Source organism: Oculina patagonica, chromosome 13, assembly GCF_052425735.1.
Source record: "Oculina patagonica isolate OP01 chromosome 13, crgOcupat, whole genome shotgun sequence".
NCBI classification, from domain to species: Eukaryota; Metazoa; Cnidaria; class Anthozoa; order Scleractinia; family Oculinidae; genus Oculina; species Oculina patagonica.
In genome coordinates, this window is record NC_135770.1 from 9,044,069 (window position 1) to 9,062,684 (window position 18,616).

At 39.4% G+C, this 18,616-nt stretch overlaps 2 protein-coding genes across 2 annotated transcripts in view; one reads left to right on the plus strand and one right to left on the minus strand.

Annotated features, from left to right (window-relative positions):
- Nucleotides 1–3,643: 3,643 nt before the first annotated feature.
- LOC144635064 (uncharacterized) lies at nucleotides 3,644–4,943 on the minus strand. The gene is made up of 2 exons (XM_078494135.1): nucleotides 4,788–4,943; nucleotides 3,644–4,542 (listed from the first exon to the last, which is right to left on the minus strand). Exons 1-2 carry the CDS (start codon nucleotides 4,826–4,828, stop codon nucleotides 3,834–3,836), a joined length of 750 nt encoding a protein of 249 aa, XP_078350261.1. The 5' UTR covers nucleotides 4,829–4,943; the 3' UTR covers nucleotides 3,644–3,833.
- A 243-nt stretch (nucleotides 4,944–5,186) lies between these two features.
- Nucleotides 5,187–18,616, plus strand: part of LOC144634904 (autophagy-related protein 2 homolog B-like) — a 31,622-nt gene continuing 18,192 nt past the window's right edge. The window contains exons 1-14 of the mRNA XM_078493947.1: nucleotides 5,187–5,454; nucleotides 7,139–7,307; nucleotides 7,973–8,131; nucleotides 8,651–8,753; nucleotides 9,386–9,776; nucleotides 11,138–11,234; nucleotides 11,758–12,312; nucleotides 12,689–13,010; nucleotides 13,206–13,368; nucleotides 14,532–14,648; nucleotides 14,896–15,087; nucleotides 15,791–15,891; nucleotides 16,664–16,830; nucleotides 17,488–17,590. Of these exons, the coding sequence (XP_078350073.1) occupies nucleotides 5,287–5,454; nucleotides 7,139–7,307; nucleotides 7,973–8,131; nucleotides 8,651–8,753; nucleotides 9,386–9,776; nucleotides 11,138–11,234; nucleotides 11,758–12,312; nucleotides 12,689–13,010; nucleotides 13,206–13,368; nucleotides 14,532–14,648; nucleotides 14,896–15,087; nucleotides 15,791–15,891; nucleotides 16,664–16,830; nucleotides 17,488–17,590 (2,807 nt within the window). The 5' untranslated portion in view covers nucleotides 5,187–5,286. The remainder of the gene's footprint in view (nucleotides 5,455–7,138; nucleotides 7,308–7,972; nucleotides 8,132–8,650; nucleotides 8,754–9,385; nucleotides 9,777–11,137; nucleotides 11,235–11,757; nucleotides 12,313–12,688; nucleotides 13,011–13,205; nucleotides 13,369–14,531; nucleotides 14,649–14,895; nucleotides 15,088–15,790; nucleotides 15,892–16,663; nucleotides 16,831–17,487; nucleotides 17,591–18,616) is intronic.

Here is an 18,616-nt window from a genome sequence, read left to right on the forward strand (position 1 = left end):
TTCGTCTGTCTTTAGCCAACTCTAGAAAAACCGTTGTTAAGCTTTGTGAGGATGTCAAATCCTTTTAGTTCAATTGCTACAAAATCAACTTCATTTCTGCATTTTGGACAACCTGAATTATTGGTTGTCCAAATTTGAATGCATCCCTTACAGCCTATTACTGAGTCACAACAAGTACTCACTACAACTGGTGGTTGTATTGTTTCTTTGCAAATAATGCATTCAAAGCAATCTAAAATCTCTTTCACAATGGCATTCTGTACTGCTCGTACAATGAAAAAATTGGCATTTAGTTTATCTTCAACACATTTTGGCAATTCTTGATGGATAGCTTCTGCCACTGCAATTTTCACGGCTTCTTTGATATCTTGCATGTTAACATCTACAGAGGACACAAATTATAAACAATGTCTTAATTATAGCTCATTCATAGTGTTAGATTGATAGCAGACTAGTATGCTGTAATCAATGTTTTCCCACAGTTATATGTGTATTTCCAATTGCGTGTATGTCGTGAGCATGGAAAAAAGTTTTGTATTTGATTTTTTGGTAAAATGCATTTTTTTGTATAAATAGTATCACAGTTCATTTTGTTTATTCAGTTTTCTTGAAATTATTTACAAAATTTTGAACAACAATAAAGTCTTTGTGGCCAAGAACCAAGAAATTGAATCTTGTCAAATAAAACTGGTCAGAGATTACTCATAGTGACTACATGTACTGTACGTCATACCTTGGGATTGTGCATTGGTCACATGTTCTTCATGTTCATCTTTAATAACAACTATTTCATCAGCTTTTTCTTTTGTTAAGTCTATAGCATAGACTTTACGAGACGCTGATTTCCAAAAGCTTAGGCCTGTGGGGTAAAGACATTATAATTTAAAATAGTTTTAGTACAGGAAGGTATTCACAAATTTCACGTCCCCTTGTTAACCCTCGAACGTACAAGCGAATTCATACCCCCACCATTCTACAAGGGAGAAGGGGGGGGGGGGGGGGGCGGTGGTGGATGGAATCTCTCCCCAGAGTTTTCGTTCTGTTCAGGCGCAGCGAAATAATTTGCCGACATTGAGAAGAAAGCCTGTAGCTCACTCTACAAGAGGAGGCTATTTTTGTTGGCTGAGATGTCATTTGACGCCACATGACGTCATTAGAGCCGCCATCTTGGATCCAACATCTTAGATTTCACAAATAACGGAAATTGATACAAAATCAAGCCAGAATGATTATTGAATGTTAAAATTAAACAAATCGTACAATTCCGTTTGAAAAAAAAATAAAGAAAAATGTTAAAAATGACGATTTTTGGCAAGATCTGCTTGTAATTATGGCATTGCCAAGGCAACGTCAAATATCATGGACACATGGTTTCCATATCAAAGTTTCCGCAAGGGATGAATGAACAGCTACTGAAAGTTTCACCATTGTTGAGAAAATCCTCTTTTCAAAATTTTGAAAAAACCTTACCAGGGGGTGGAATCCCCCCCCCCCACCCTTGTATGCCCGTCAACAGGTTAAAAATATAAATACTGGCAATATGGACTTTACTGGGTTGCTTAGTACATCTCAATACAAACATATTCATTCGAGAACATCCAAGTTATAAAATACTCAACTTCTGAAAGATAACCTCTCTGCTCTACTATTTGTAGGCAGCTATTTAAAGATTACGTGATGGGCTCTCGGCCAATGAAAAGGAAGAAATATACATCTACTGATAATACAAGTTACCTCTAGTCCCGTTTGAATCCTCGAAAGGCAGCCCATTGGCACTGACAAGTTTTATTTCTTCTATACCTAGCTCCTCCTTGCATTTCAGCGTGATGTTGGGAACATTTGCGGTATCTTCTGTAATCAGTACATAAATTTGCCTTGTAGGTGTCTTAACTTTTCCTTTTTCAAGTGATGCCAACGTTACCTTCAGTGAGTATCCACTTACTTTCACTCTTTTCGTAGAATGGGGGAGGTTAGAAAAAACGGAGCTAGAAAAAAAAATACAAAGTAATTAGAAGAGCGTCACATTGGCTAATTCTGCTAGCAATGTCACATTTTTCATCTAATCAGTTAAAATCGGTTTTTAGTGAAACTGAAATGCATCAAATTAATCATCCGCTTGCTACAGTCGTGCTTTTTTATTTTCATAAAAAACAATGAAAATGCCGGGGTTGAAAAAAAAATTCCCAGACTCCCGTAATTTCTCGATCGACGGCCCTTTTAGTTCGATCGATTTGCGCGATATTTCTTGAAAGAAAATTTCAAGCCAAAATTTTACTTTGAGAAATTTTCTGCACATTCGTGCACTGTTTACATTACCTTTGTTGATTTTTGTTTGTGCTCTCTTGTACAAAGTGACCGTTGTCATGGAAAAGCACGTTGGCTCTTTCTTGCAAGCGTGAGAACAGAAGCTTCTTATTGGCTGACGAGTGAACGTTACGAAAATAGATTGAAGAGATACATTCTGACTTCAGTAAAAATGTACATCTTTTTCGAAAATCTTAACGGCATATTTTAACCTTTTGCCTTTTGTTATATTTTAAGCACTTTCGGGGATTTTTTTCGACGCAAACCAGCGCAATCAAGAAAGGCTTGACCACAACATGCATGCGATTTAACAGCTATAACTGTCTTGAGATTTAATGTAAATGTTCCCGAAATTTCGACAATCGAAGACTGAAAAAATCAAATGATTATACAAACCTGAACAAAGGAGAATAGTTGGAGCTTGCCGGTGGAGTACGAAGGCTGGCTGCTCCTTGGTGTTGATTCGACCGGGACGGGGTCCCTTGCACTTTTAGGGTTGTGTCTTTCCTAAAATCTGTAAGGTCAAACCGACCATCGCGGTTCGGCCATTCGGTTGCCAAGCCAAACTCCTCCACAATGTGGATTCCTGGCACATCAAACTGAAACGGGTAATCAAATATTTTTTTAAATAAATGTTAAAGTTCCTTCATCAACGGCGTTACATTCCGAGGAACCCGAAAGCACATGCTTGCAAGTTAAAAGCTTTCTCGCTTTATGACTTACCCCAAACATTTGAGCCAATCTTTCGGCCGACACTTGAGATTTTTTTCACTCTCCTTTCCTCTCTTCCGTCTCCCTCGCCGGTGAAAAATATCACACAATCTTCTGAATCCGCCATGACCAAGATAGACAGCAGCTAAATACCATTCGCAGCTAAATACAATTCGCACGGTTGGTTGGGTTGGGAAACTGAGGGCAGCATAAGAGTCTGCCTCATTACGCGGTAATATGTCGTTTCGTGATTGGTTGATATTTCAGGGTATATGTCAGTTTCAATGCCTTTAGCCAAAAAGGAAAAACGAATACCGATTAATTTTCAAATTCCATCCGAAAGCAAAAAATGAAAAGAAAAATTCAAATCCGTTTTTTCATATAAAGAGAAACGAAAAACAAAAATCAAAAAGTGAATTCGAATTTCGTTTTCCGCCGTGTAAGGAACATTTAAAAACGAAAATGAAAGTCGGATGTCATTTTTCATGGGTGAAAAAAAAAGAATTTTGAAAAAAGGACTTAAATTCCATTTTTACAGCGGGGAAGAAAAATGAAAAACGAAATACATTTGAATTTCATTTTCCTATGTAATTGAAAATCGGTTGGCACTAAGGTACACGCATTCGTTCACTCCAGTTTTAACAATGAATTACATTTTATGACTATAGAATATTGCTACAGAGTTGACGAACTCCCTTAACATTACCCGCAGTTAACTACTTTTGAAAAAAAAAAATACCCATTCAACACAGCTATAGTGTATTAAATTAAATAAAAGAAAAAAATTAACTAATCGTCTTTTTTAACAGTCTCTAAAACTAGTTTTCAGTTTCTTCTGCATCAGCGCTTGTCGTCTGTTTTGGTTCCTTGCCTGCTTCATCTTTTTCCATGGTGACCTCAACGGATCTCTTCTGCGGCAACAAAGCTGGATCACGTGTCGCTTCTATCGTCAGCAGTCCTTCCTTTGACAAACGTGACGTCAATGAGCTGAGATCTACGCCATCGGGCAGCAGAATACGACGACTGCAGTCACGTGATCGGTGACCTTCTGACACCTGCTTTCCAGTGATGGTCAACTCATTTCCGCGCATCTGGATCTTGATCTCTTCTGGTTTGAAACCTCTGAAATCCAACTTGGCCTCAAATTTGTCGTCGTTTGCTTTCTCCTCCACGCGTTTCGTACCCTCGATTACGAGAGCAGCGCCATCTTGGGTAACTCGAGATGTCACGCTTGTCGGATCGACACCCTGGGGTAGTTTGCGGAACCTCTTGAACTCGCTTTCCTCGAATCCATCTTCTCTGTCAATTCGATGCAGGCCATGTAAGGTCACCTTTTCGCTATCAACCTCGACCGAGATTTCTTCTGGTTTGTATTGACCCAGCAGCACAGAGGCGATCTTTACTGATCCCTGATGAGTTTGTGGGCAGCAATAGTCTCCTACTTGCTGTTCGTAAGCGTTAGCGAGAACGACCTCTCTCCATAGATCGTGAAAAAAATCATAGCCTCTGGGAGCTCGGTTGAAATAACTGTGATAGGAGGAGAAGAAAAAAAAAAACAATAAATAATTATTTCACAGTGACTTGAATATGCCAAATAAAAAATCATGAAGCAAGGTTTTCGGTTTAATAGTGTATTAAGAGATTGCGTCCAATGGCGCGATAAGGATCGATGATGAAGAGATTAGGTATTAAGATCTTTTTTTTTAAATTGTTTCAGATTTGAACACACCACAACGGCAATTCTAATTTACAAAAGAAATAAAAGGAAATACCTGCTTGGATGAAAGGTTGGAAATCTGAAAACGAGAGCCATGCTGTCTTAAAATTCTTCTCTGGATATATTCCACTTCTTGTATCTTGCTTGTAACTTCTGATAAACTTTGTGAACTGTTGATCTGCAACTAAAAACCTCCTTTTATACCCGACGATTTGATTCTAGAACGATCGAAAGTTACTAAAATTAAACCGTTAGTCAATGCTTCGTAAGAGTGACAGACAACCGATTCATCCTGACTCAATGTGACTGGACAAAAATGATTTTATTTTCATTTTTTTCTGGCAAAAACGAGTAATTTCTCGAAAAAAAAGTTTGCAAAATCAGCATTTTTGTCGCACGCGAAAGGAATGTTGGGAAAACCTGACGTCATTTCCAAAACAACAACAACCTCATGAGGACAAAATGGCGGACATGCGAGAATTATGTTCTGCCGCGATTTATACACCGAAAAACCCGATCTTAATAGATAGAATACCACGGAATTTATAGCAGCAATGCCGTGGTTCTTCCCTTGGTCGGACTTCATCAAGAAAAGGGCCTGCAGATATCTATTACAGCATTATCTTGGCCATTTTCTGCAGGAAAAGCTGACGTTAGACCAGTTGACTGTCGATCTCTATAATGGCACCGGAAGAGTTGACAAAGTACCTCTTGATGTTTGGGTGAGTAGCGACAATTAGTAGAAAGAAAAGAACGAGGAGAGATTGCTCTGCGCTTTTTTGCATGAAAATGGAACATTCTATAAACGCTTTCATTGCAGTCCGTGGGGATTCTTAAATCTCTTCGCAGCATTTGAAAATTTTTTCTTGTCACAAGTTATAATGTACAAATTTATTGGGTTGTCTGCAGAAATGATATTTGTAATGATTTACGGTTTATACGGTATTTGTCATGGATAACCATCAAATAATTCAGATCACATCGAGTATTCAATTCAATTCCTGTGTTCTGTGGCGAACTTCTCATCATGATGCATGCATTTTGTGGCTAATTATCGGTCAGTCTTGTTTTGAAAATATTTCTTAAAAGTTTAAATTTACGTCAGCAGTGTTAGGTTTGCGTGGAATGGTGCCAGGGGATTATATTGATAATATAAACTAATGCATGTTTTAGCAGTTTGTTTTCATATTGTGTTTTGAGGCTTCTCAGTTAGAACTGAAATAATATCTGTCTGAGTGAATGCATCATATACATGTAGTGAACAGTGATTTTACTAAATTTGCATGCGATTTTGTATAACTTTGCACCAATAATTATTGGCGTGAAAAGCTCAAAACAATGTGATAAATAATAATACATGATACATTTGCATGTATCGCATATGTGAATGAGACTCACTTTATTTTTTTTAATAATTATAAGAAAGGAATGAATGATTCTTGTTTGTAACAATGACAGAAAGAAAATTGAGAAAAAAAGGCATTTGCTCACAGCTCAAGCTTGCTTTACAAAACACTGGTAGAAGGTGGGTTCAGTTGAATCCTGGTGACTCAAACCTTCAAGGGAAAATGAAAAAGGTTTCAATCAGGGTTCAAAATAGCAGCCGGCTGTCGGCGGTAGCTGGCAGTCTGACGACACTTGCCGGCTACTTTTCACCGAAGAAATAGAAAATATCATGCCTTGATCGGCCAACTAAAATCAAAGTTGCGGTAATGTTGAAGTAAACATTCCATATCAGAAAATAAAGCAGCTACAGGGCTAGAAAGGGCGACTCACTGGTCGCTAATGCGACCAAAATTTCATCTTTGTTGACGAAAACTTCTGGTTTTACGGTTTAGTCGCCAATGTGGCGACTTCATTTCTGTGTTAAGATGAATAATGGGCCACCCTGGCACCTTCTCAGGTATTGTGTCCCTCCAGAAAATTATATTGGAGATCTTATTTGCTTCTCAGACATTCAAAATAAGAAAATAAGTCAATTCTTTTGTATCACTACAAATGTATGTATCATCTATTGTATCACTTCGGAAAACTCACAAATGGCCGACTGTGTTTGAAATCGCCCCAGAATGCATCTGGGTACGTCATGTATGCAGATGGATTGTGTCCCTTGAAAATGCATAGCTCTCTAACAGCCGGGAAAAAATGAGCCTTGACAAAAAAAGCCGACAAATTCAGGCTAAAAACAAAATTTTATTTTGAACCCTATTCAATTGAATTATCAATAGTTCGAGTTATCAATTAAGCAAGGTTCCAGTTAGCGGGAGGTTCAAGTTATTGAGGGTTTGAGTTATCGGGATTCAACTGTAGTTTATGAGAGGCTCTGGGCTGGCTGGGTCTGATTTTATACAATTTAGTGTGCGATTATGGCTAATGAGCACGTATGGTCTGTTCACATGATTTCAGTCAGTGAATGAGATGCTGGACAATGCTGGGTTACCAGTGGAGATCATTGATGGGTTCATTGGCAGCATCTCTGTGTCTGTTCCATGGACAGCTCTTCTCAGTGAAAGCTGTTGTTTGGACATCCAAGGCCTTGAAGTCACCATCACACCAAGACAGCGAGTGGACACAGGTACTCTGCTGTGAGCATAAACTGCATAAAACGTCATATTATGAATAATATGAATAGAATAACTGATCCCTCGGAGAACCAGTTAATTTTGTTTCCCTCGAATCTCAATGTTTGCTTCGCCTTGGGAAACATTGAAATTCTTGGGAAACAAAATTAACTGTTTCCCTCGGGAACAGTTATTATAGCGGAGCTCCACAGCGGCCCGAAGGGCCGCAGGGCAGAGCCCCATACCCATAGAAAATCCACAGAAACAGGAAAACCAATGAACTTGAGTTTTCGTGGTCATCACGGCTAGAGACATGGCTCATGGGCGCGTACGTCTATACCTATGTACGTACAGTACGTCGCCCACTTCAGAAATAGATTAACCCTAACCTCTTTGATACTGGGCATCCACGTTATGGTCAATTGACAGCTGTCAATACAAGGTGTCTGATGACCAGTATCACGTGGCCATATCGCGGGCTCAGGTGTATATCTCCGATCCTCGAGGTAACGTGTTTTTATAAAGTTGACTCCTGACCGGAAAATGGTTTTATATTGTATTGTGGGCTCGACCTATTTTTTATGTCTATGGTCAGAGAATGCAGACATTTAAATAAAGGGCAAAGTAAATTAACGGGGAGCTATGCTATTTAATATACAATGTATATTATGTTTTATAGGAGGTAGCATGACTGATTCCATGATATGGAATGCAATGACAACAAGTATGCAACTGGCTCAGGAGTGCTTGAAGGAAGGTCCGTCCAGTGGAGAGGAACAAGCAGAAGCTACCCCGCCTTTTGAGGGTCTAGAGTCCTTTGCTCAAACCATAGAATCAGGTGAGTGATGGGGGAGTAAACTGTCCAATAACACAACCATAGTGGTGCCTTTAATTAAAGGAAAAGTTCTCATCAAGCTGCTACCACAAAAGGGTATCCCAGTTTCTGTAGCTTTCAGAGCAACTAGGAGATTTATTTTCTACTCCACCCTGTTTGGGATTACACTTCCATCGCAGGGTTACCCCCTGGCATTAAATTTGTTAGTACCCAATAAGTTTTATACACCTTGGTAAGGAGAGACACTAGGAAAGTACATGTATAGGGTGTTGACTAAGAACACAAGGCAGTAATCCCAGCTAGGGCTCATACCTGGACTGCTCAATCAGGAATCCAGCGCACTAACCATTAACCCATTGTATCTCCTACATAGTGTCTTTACCCGCTTTGTTTATCTGCTGATGCCATGATTTAAATTCAAGAATTTTAGAATTTAAATTCCTAGGTGTTTGCTGTTAATGCTACTTGTGCGCCTGTGAGAAGTAATTTTTTTTAACAAGTTTTCATTGTTTATGTTCACAGTATTGGCGAGAGTGAAGCTTTCCTTTACAGACACAGTGATTAGATTTGAACATTTACCAAAAGACACTATAACAGGGATTGGATTAGAAATACACATTAAAAGGTAGGTTGAAATTATAGGCCTGCCAACTCTCACGCATTATGCATGAAACTTTGAAAACTTCAAAATAAATCTGTCAGTGACTTTTTATATTATACACTTATAATAATAATAAAAAAAATAATAATAATAATAATAATAATAATAATAATAATAAACCTTTATTTAACCACGATCTGTTTTAAAGCAAATACATGCTTGAGGGGTCATGTGTACGTGTGACTAACTACCTACCTAAGAGAAATTAATATTACATTGTAATAAACTAAAATAAACGATATTATATTTAAATAAGAATAAGATTTAAAATTGAAAATCACACATGTGTTTTGGAGTTGTCTGAATCGACAAACTGCCAAAATTAAGTTTTTTAAATATGGGGTCCATTCTCGTTTTTTTGCAAAACTGCTTGTGGTTGGTAGCGTTATTAAAGTAGCATGACACGAAATTCCATAAGACTGCACCTCTGTGCTGGATTGAGTTCTTTAAAAAGGACGTTGAAAATCGTGGGACAACCGCTTTTTTGTGTCCTCTTAAGTTGTAGGGTCCGTGTCTCCACGTTACTAAATCTGAAATCGTTTTAGGAATCTTTTCTTTTTTTGCTTAATAAATGAATCTACTCTTGTTGTCTGTAGAATTGATTATTTAGATCTATCCACTGAGCTTGCTGAGAGGGACAGCCACTACAAAGCTAAGAGTGTCTATGAACCCGCTGCTTGTGCCTGCAAGAATCTCAAGATCTTTGGAGTGTCTATTCACCTGGATGAATTCCCAGAGGAATCAAGGACTATGCCTCAAGCCTCTGACTTTCCTCAATCACCTCCACCCTCCCCTGGTAGTGATTCATGTTCTCCACCCCTCCATCACCCCCACGGTCCTCTTGAAGGACTTTCATTGTCAGCTGAACAGTTCACCACCCCTCCCCTCTCAGGAAGTCTGCTACCACCAATCAAGATTGCAACATTTGCTGGCCACTCTGAAATCAAACTGAAGCTAAAACAAAATGTTGCCGTTCCTGGGCCCAAGGTGGGATTTGAAATGCTAAGAATTAAAAGCTGTAGTGTTTAATCAAACAATATAGGATTTATAGAACTCCATCTTTATGGTGTGAGTCTGCGTTCCAGCTTAGTGACCCATCAGGGCCGAAGGTTATCCTGGTTTCTGTAGCATGAAGGGACTAGGAATATTTCTACTATCCCTGGATAGGATGCTTGTCCATCGCAGGGTTACCCCCAGCAGTAAATTAACTGGTACCCATTTAGGGGGGTACTCCGGCTTGTTAATGACGGGGATGATCGAAGGATTTTTTTGGGTTTGAAATTTTCGATTCAGGGATTTTTTTGGGTTGGAAAATTTGGCAAGTATTTTTTTGGGTGACTTGATTTAGATACACTGTAGGGGATTTTTTTGGGCATTAAAAATGAACTAAAGTGCCTTAGCACGGCCTTGGCATATTAATGGTATCATGAATAAACAAAACAAAAGTTCTTTGTGTTATGTTATTGCCCCTCCTGGAAATTTAGGGGTAATTTGACAAGGGATTTTTTGGGGGGTTATTTTTGGTCCAGGGATTTTTTTGGGTAATGTCGGAAGACTTAGGGATTTTTTTGGGTCCTGAGTTTTGCCTCCATTTGATCATTCCCGTCATTTACAAGCCGGAGTACCCCCCTGGGATTTATACACCTGGGTGGAGAGATCTGGAGGCAATATGAGAGTAAAGTGTCACACACAAGAACAAGCAATGCAGTGTCCCTGCCAGGGCTCAAACCCGTACTGCTCGATCTGGAGTCCAGCACACTAACCATTATTAGCTTAATAATGGCGAGTGCATTTGACTCTGGATCATGCAGTCTATGTTCAATATACTGGCTGGGGTCACTGTGTTGTGTTCTTGGGCAAGACTGCCAGTCACAGTGTTTTTCTCCACCGGCAGGAGTATAAAGAGGTTAACACTGTACATGTATTATAGGAACCTGACAAAATGGTGAGGTGTAGGGGTGGGTAACCTGGCATTGGACTAGCATCCCACCCAGCTGAGATAACCACTTCACCCCCTCCTCCCCCCCCCCCCTGCAATGCAGCTTAACCTTACCTTACCTTCTTCTTAATGACAACCATTCACTCTCTTCCTGCATGAGAGATATCTGGAGTTTGAACTGTAAAATTTGAACAAGTAGGACTTGGTACTGACAACTGACAACTCTACCGACAACTGTACATGTATGGTTTAGGGGTTGTTACACTTTTTATGTCAATGTAACCAATCAGGAATGTTATACACTCAGGTCTGTAATCTGCAAGTTTAGAATGATCATAATTTAAATTGAATATTACATAAATTCTCTTTTTGTAATTGACTAAGTTGGGGGATTTACTATTTCTTTTAGATGGATGTTGAGTGTTTTCTTGGAACATTAAATGTGTTCTTATCACCCAAACAAGTTCACCTGCTTGTAGAACTCTGCAGTGGATTTTCATCACCAGGTTTGTGCTGAAGATTAAACACTATCTAATTGCAAATTGTATCCGACAGACAGGCAGACAGACAGACAGACAGACAGACACGCAGGCAGGCAGGCAGACAGACAGACAGACAGACAGACAGATAGATAAATAAAAATTGGGTCAGACAGACATGCACACAGAGACTTTAATTTATCATTCTCTAAGCTTCTTTCAATGCTCTAGTTATTGCAGTGCTCTGTTTCTAGAGATACATTGCCCATCTGGACAAGCTTGGGCAAACATTTTGTAATTCATCTGATTATGCTGGACATGTCACCCCTCAAAAGTAGCTTCTTCTTGTAATGCAATTTTTAAGCTGATGCATCACTTAAGGTAGCTCCTTTAGATGGGTAGTGTATTGTGCCCATCTTTATGCTAGAAAAACATATAACCATTTAAATACATTGTGTTTGCCTAAGCTTGTCCAGATGGGTAATGTGTCCCTGGCAAAATTACAGTCATCGATACAGCTACACATTGCAGAACTATCATTCTCTCCTAGACATGTCCAGCCATACCACAGGGAAAGACCACTCAGTCAACAAACCCATGCAACCAGAAGACTTCCAAAAGATTGAACAAGACTTGCAGAACCAACTCATGTCTGCAAAACAACAGGAACAGAGACATCAACAAGGACGGCAACGTGTGGACTCATGGAACTTCACCCCTGACTCTTGTGGAACAAATGATATCCTCTCCCACTACTCCTCAGGTGCTGATTATGACAGCATCTTAGGGGAGGAGGGAGAGGAAACCTTTTATTCCATGTCGTCCAACCATGACTTGCTTCCGCCCCTTGAGGAACCTGTTTTGCCTGCAGACATGTTGACAGTAAAACCCTCTGGAAATCTGCTGCAGTCACCAGAATTTTCACCTTTGGGGACTTTGGGAGGTGTGCAGTCACCGCCATACAACTTGATAAACACTATTGGGTACGACAAGAGATTTGTGAGCCAGAAACTTCAAATACCAGGCACCTCTCTAGCAGAAGCTGCAAATACCGTCTTTGTCAGTGCAAAGCAATCCATGTCATCTGTTTGTGACATGAGAACTGGTAAGCAAACATGTTCTCTTCAGAAACAGTTTTTACATTGCAATATACAAATAGCAAAATGAACCAAAAACTGTTTCATCACAATATGCTGTTGCACCTTTTCTCATGTGCAGTTCTGGAAAAAATCCATACCCATCCCATTAAGGTCATTGGAAATTCTGAGGGGGGTGGTCTCAAAAGCCAAACTTTTTAAAGGAAAGTATGGGGCTTAACAGGAATTTCCAGAGGGAGGAGAAATTCAAATCAAAAAACCTTTCATGGGAGGGGTATGGCTGTTCAGAAATCTGGTAAAATCTGTGATATACTCCCTTTTATTGAACTTGAGTGTTAAGGGTTTACTGTACACGTTATTTTTTGCCATTGATTATTTTAATAGATGCTCCTCAAAGCAATGTTTCAAGACACAGCCTTTCATCAGCTAATCCTGGTCTTGCTGGAATAGCAGCCCTGGATGATCCATGTCCTGACGTGATTAAAGTAAGCATGAAACTTTCAAGTCTGGCTGTAACAGTCCTTCACATCGATCCAGTGCTGTCACCGTCACCAGAGGCTAAAGTCTTTCATTCTGACGACAGTCATCCACTGTCTCTCATGGCAGACAAGTTCTTTTCGAGCCTTGGCACTTATGGATTTGGAGGAAAAGACTTTGAAGAGATGGCGAAAAAGTTTGCTTCAGCATGCTGTGCGGATCACCTTAGGTTAGTGTTTTTGTACAGTATCTTAATCTGTCATCGGGGTTCTCATTAAGTGCCGGCAACCAACTAAAGAACTGGCTACATCGAGTTTTGAGCCACCTTCTTTTCGGTGAAATAGCCTATTACATGATTGTATGTTTTAAATGTTTTCCAATGAATACTTATTTTTATACAGTCACTGACATCTGGTTCTTTTAGGTGTATGGCTGCTCCTATCTCATTTGATTTTGAGAGAACTGTCAGCAGTTCACACCAGACTGGAAACATTGAATTGTCGACAGGGAAACTGGAGCTAAATGAGTATTTATTTGAGCGATCATCAACTTCAGCACCTGCTCCAATCCCTTACTCAATCACACAGGTACATGTCCTTGTCAAGATTCCTCTTTGCACCGGGTGCTTCAAACATGTAAATCATCAATACATACATGTATATTTTTTTTATTTTGTAAATTCTGATCATTGGCATTATAGCGATGGAATGGAAGGGAAGCCTCGAGCCATGCGGCCCATACTGCCGGAGCTCATCCTGGGTTCTGTAGCATTAAGCGGCTAGGAATATTTCTACCTCCCCCCTCCCTAAATGTGATGCAAGTCCATCGCAGGGTACCCCCAGCATTATTTTGCCTATGTACCCATTTATACACCTGGGTGGAGAGTGGTGCTATGAGAGTAAAGTGTCTTGCCCAAGACCAAAACATAGTAAACCCAGCCAGGGCTCGTACCCAGACCGCTCGATCTGGAGTCTGGTATGCTGTCCATTAGGCCACTGTGCCTCCAATAATTAGTGATGAAATGCAGTGCAGTGTTAAAGGATGGAACAGGGACTACCCCAGGGGGGTACTTGCAGTATATACATGACGGGGAGGTCCGACGTATTTTTTTCGGTTGAAAATTTACATCGGTATTTTTTTGGGTCAAGAGATCTGTCATATATTTTTTTAGGTCTTAAAGTCTGTTTTATTGAATAAATCAGTATACAGGTGCTAGGTCTTGTACTTTTTGGGGTAGAAAATTTTGATGTCAGGTATTTCTTTGGGTGTAAAATTTCAGGCTCATGTATTTTTTTGGGTTCACAATATGAAGCTCCGTCGGACCCCCCCGTCATGTATACTGCAAGTACCCCCCCCCCCGGGGGGACTACAGGAAAAAAATGATATGTACCCGTATGTAATACATTATTTTTTTCATTTGTTAAATTGTTTATTTTAAATAAATGTACCAGCTTGAACGTTGTCTGCTTGAACCATATTTATGCCAAATTTTCAACATGGCTGTTTTCTTACATGTATAACATGCAAGTCTTTGGTGCATGTGCTGGTATTTGGATGAATTCCCTCTTGCCTGGATGGACATCCAATTAAATACATGTTTATTGTGATGTACAAAAGGCATCAAAACATGACAAGAAAGGGAATAATCTCCTGCAAGATTAAGTTAAGAATGTAATGCTGAGGTTGAACTTCCTATCAAGGATGGCTTATACAATAATTTCATTTAATTTTATTCCTCACTCTGTTTCAGTTGCTGAAGTTATTGTCTAGTGATGGTCAAGCAGCGCCTTATTTTGGACTTAATCCAACGTCTTCCCTTCCCTGCCTCAGACTCAAGTACAGAAGCACTCAAAGAACAACCTCACCGGTAAATTATCTTCTTCTCTTCCTTTATATTCATAATTATTAGAACGTAGACAACTATACAGATTTTACTGCTAGGAACCCTGAACCTGGAGGGCCACAGGTTTGTTAGTACTTAAAATTACACTTTTAATGTGCTACCCTTGAAAAAATACTAGAAATAATACTAAAATATTACAATTTATACTTGCTATTTCCGTTCCATGTTGTTCAAGCTTTTAAGTCAGTTTTTGTTTCCTCCGTTTTACCAGGGCGTCGTTCAAGGTCGCAATGTTGTGTTACCAAAGACAGACTTGTCCCTGGAGCTGGGTGGCCTGCTCTGTGAAGTAGACGTGTCTATAGTCGACAGACTGGCTGCATTGTTGGACCCACAACCTGTGTTTATGAACCACCCCTCAAACATGCAGTCGCGCATGTTTAAATCTTGTAATCCCTCAATAGTGGTATGTTTTTTATCTCTTACAGTGCCTAAGATTTATGAAGGGAAGCAATGGATTTGGCTTTGCTATATAATAATGTCAGAGTTAATAATTATTTCACATAAAGTTGTTTGGTGTCATTTCTCAGGATTGTGTATAAGTCAACATACAGTTAAAGGTCATTACAGTTTAGAGCCTTTCCTAAATTGACTGTTTGTTAACTACCTTTAGTTATTGTTACATTTGTACATGTACTTATTTTTATGGGACTTAATTTCGCAAAAATAGAATGGACATATTCTGGGGGATTCAATTTTCGCAATTTGACCAAAAAATATGTTCAAAACAAAAAAAAAAATGCGATAAAAAAGGTTAAAAATCAATTTCCGTTAAATAACAATAAGTTACAAAAATGTAAATCTTATTTCTAAGTCAAGTGCACAAGAACTGGTGATCTTTTGTAGTTGACATAATACTTACAGTCCATACAGTTTATGCATGGACTTAGACCATCGAAGTCAATGCATAACCTGTAGATGGATAGCATTTCTTCCTGAAATTCTTTTGCTGACCTCTTTTATCTAAATTATCCCAAAAGTGCTTAGGAGGAGGTGATTAAAACAACAGCCTCATTCAATTCTCAGAGATGTGATTTCATCCTCAGTTGGTACCTGTTCCTCACCTAGACACACCTGTGATAACAAGACATGTGTTGTCTTTTTGTTAGAACCAGCAGGCTGTGTTTACTCAAGCCATGGAAGATACTCCTGCAGTAGAACAGCCTTTTAACATTCACCTGTCCTGCCCTTCACTTACTCTGGTCTTAAGGTGAGCACCTGACAGATTCTTAGTTGGTAATCTAGTAGACTTGCACCAAGTCATTGAGCAAGTCTAGTAATCTAGCTTCTCTCTACGTATTGTACTTTATGGTCTTTCTGAAGAGGCTGAGTCTAATGCAGTTACAATATGAAGACAGTTCAATGTTTAGACCTCACAAGCCTTTACGGTGGAATGTCATTCTGTGCTTGTGTTAAATATTAATAAATGTAATACTGGGAACCTTGGGTTGGGGGATAATTCTATCAAGAGCTGATCTCATTGTACTATCTGCTAGTGATATTCTTTTGGTCTAGATAAAACTGAGAATTGTTCATGAAAATCCCTAAAAACAAGACCTAAATCATGTCATAGATTCTTATTTAAGTTTTTCATACTAGTGTTCTGTAACTGCGAGACCTACACAATAGACCATTTCCGAGTTACACTTCGCTTCTGTTCCAAAACAAGTCTACGGGCAAAATCATTCATATGAAAATGAGTGACACCTACAGGTCCATTTTCATGTAAATCAAACTCATTTTCATTTGAATGGTTTCACACGTAGACTCGTTTTAAAACAGAGGCAAAGGGTAACTTGGAAATGGCCTATTACTCGGATGTGCGGAATACCTTCAGAACAAAACTGTGCATTGTTCCTGAAAAAGTTTCCTACTGTTGAAACCTCTGAGTTTTTGTAGTAGTTATAGATTAACTATATAGAAATCTTAGAAATCCCATGTTTACAGTGAGATCAAAATTAGTATTTTCACTGGCATTATAGATTTCCTATTCCAGACTTACGCCCAGCTGTGGATCGTCGCCCTTGGTGGAAACAGTCCTTGAGGAAGGAGCGTTTAGTATTTGACTTTACGGCTGTAGAATTCAACACGTGCCTTACTGGATCTGAACTTGCCTGTCATTACGATATCAGCTTTAAAGAACTGCATGGTATGGGCAACCATATGGATATTTATACCATGCCATAGAAAATACAGCCAATCAGAATACAGGAAAGCCGTTGTATATTCGACGGTATTCAACCCAACCTTCCCATCGTGCGCTGCGATTGTATTCTCGACGAAATTTAGTACGCGTATTTTCTATGGCATGGTATAAAATAGTTACACAACACTTTCTCGTGGTATACTATGGAATATCCCACTTGTCACTTGTATTTTCTTGGTATACCGCACTCGCCTAAAGGCTCGTGTGTATACCGAGAAAATACAAGTGACTCGTGGGATATTCCATAGTATACCACTCGAAAGCGTTGCATAACTAGTATATGTTATCCTTTATCATTTTAGTTACATTAGATCTGTTGTTATAGTGAGTAGCTGTATTAGTTAAGTGACAATTTCAGTATTTTTTGTAAGTGCAGTGTAAGTTCTGAAAAAAGAAAAGAAAAGAAGTCATATTGCTCCGATCCGTCCTTTTGCTTTACTGTAAAAGTTTCTATCACTTTGGAGTTTGGAAGAGTTGTTTAATTAAATAAATGTTAACATCAGCCCATTAGAATGGAGAGTGTAACCGGAAACTCAAAGCTTAGCACTTGATGAGATGCTATAACTGAAGCCGATGTTTCACTGTGAAATGTTCTCATAGGTTACTTCCAGGAAGATACAAGCAGTGACAAAATGCCTGTTATTTACGTCACATATAATCAGACAGAGAGCGACACAGGAAATGGTGGATTTGACTGGCCAAGGTAAATATTAAATAAATATTTCCATGCAATATATTTAAGTTAACGCACTTAAATGATATCGCTAGTCTTGTCGCACATATCTATTTACCTGAGGTGTCTTACTGGCTGTCTTAAAGTCAGACATTATTGAATCCACTTGGTTGTCAACCTTGTGCCCAGAGGCCGCGATCCTTTTGGTCCCCACTAACTGAGACCTCTGGGTTAGACTAAAAGCCCACCAGAAACACGGCCAAATCTGATTGGCTGTTGAAAATGTGTGCATTTTATCAGCAATTTTTGGCACACACACACCCAGGAATTCCTGGTTCTGGTTTTTAAATCGCCCAGAGCCATTACGTTTTCCGTCCGCTGGTTAAGGGGGGCGCAGGATCTGGGAAGGAGATTGCTGGGATGTTGATGTCCACTTATGCAACGTATTCCTTGTACCATGAGACATGTTGTCAAGTGACCCTTTAAGAGTCACTGACCATTATTTCACACAACCGAAAGGCAAAACGTTTTTATTCTAAACCAAAATATTCTACTGATGATAGAGCAGTTTTCAATTGAGTGTCGTAAAACCAAAACCAAAGTAATTACTCTGGCCAATTACAAAAGACACAGACCAATCAAAACTCGTAGCAAATACATGTAGCTGGCACAAAGCGCGGGAAAACGTGCGCGATCGAGTTACGATTGGTTTTGGTTTTACTCCTGATTGGCCGAGAAAGTGGCGTGAAATTTTTAAACCAATCACTAAGCGTAGTGAACGCAAAACCAAAGCAAACGCAAATTACTTTCGACACTCAAGTGAAAACCGCTCTAATGACCTTGATAATGGTATGTTGGGCTTTGTGTAGTAGTAAACTCGAACATCAGTATACTAACCTTAGGCACCTCTGGCTGCTGTAATGTTCCTCGGCGATCTCACACCCACCCTAGCTACCCGTGAAATAAATGAATACAGAGAGAGTTAGCCTGCGTGGCAGGCGTAGAAAAGGAAAGGGGAGCGAAAGAATGAAGGAAAAAATGCAAAAGGGAGATGGG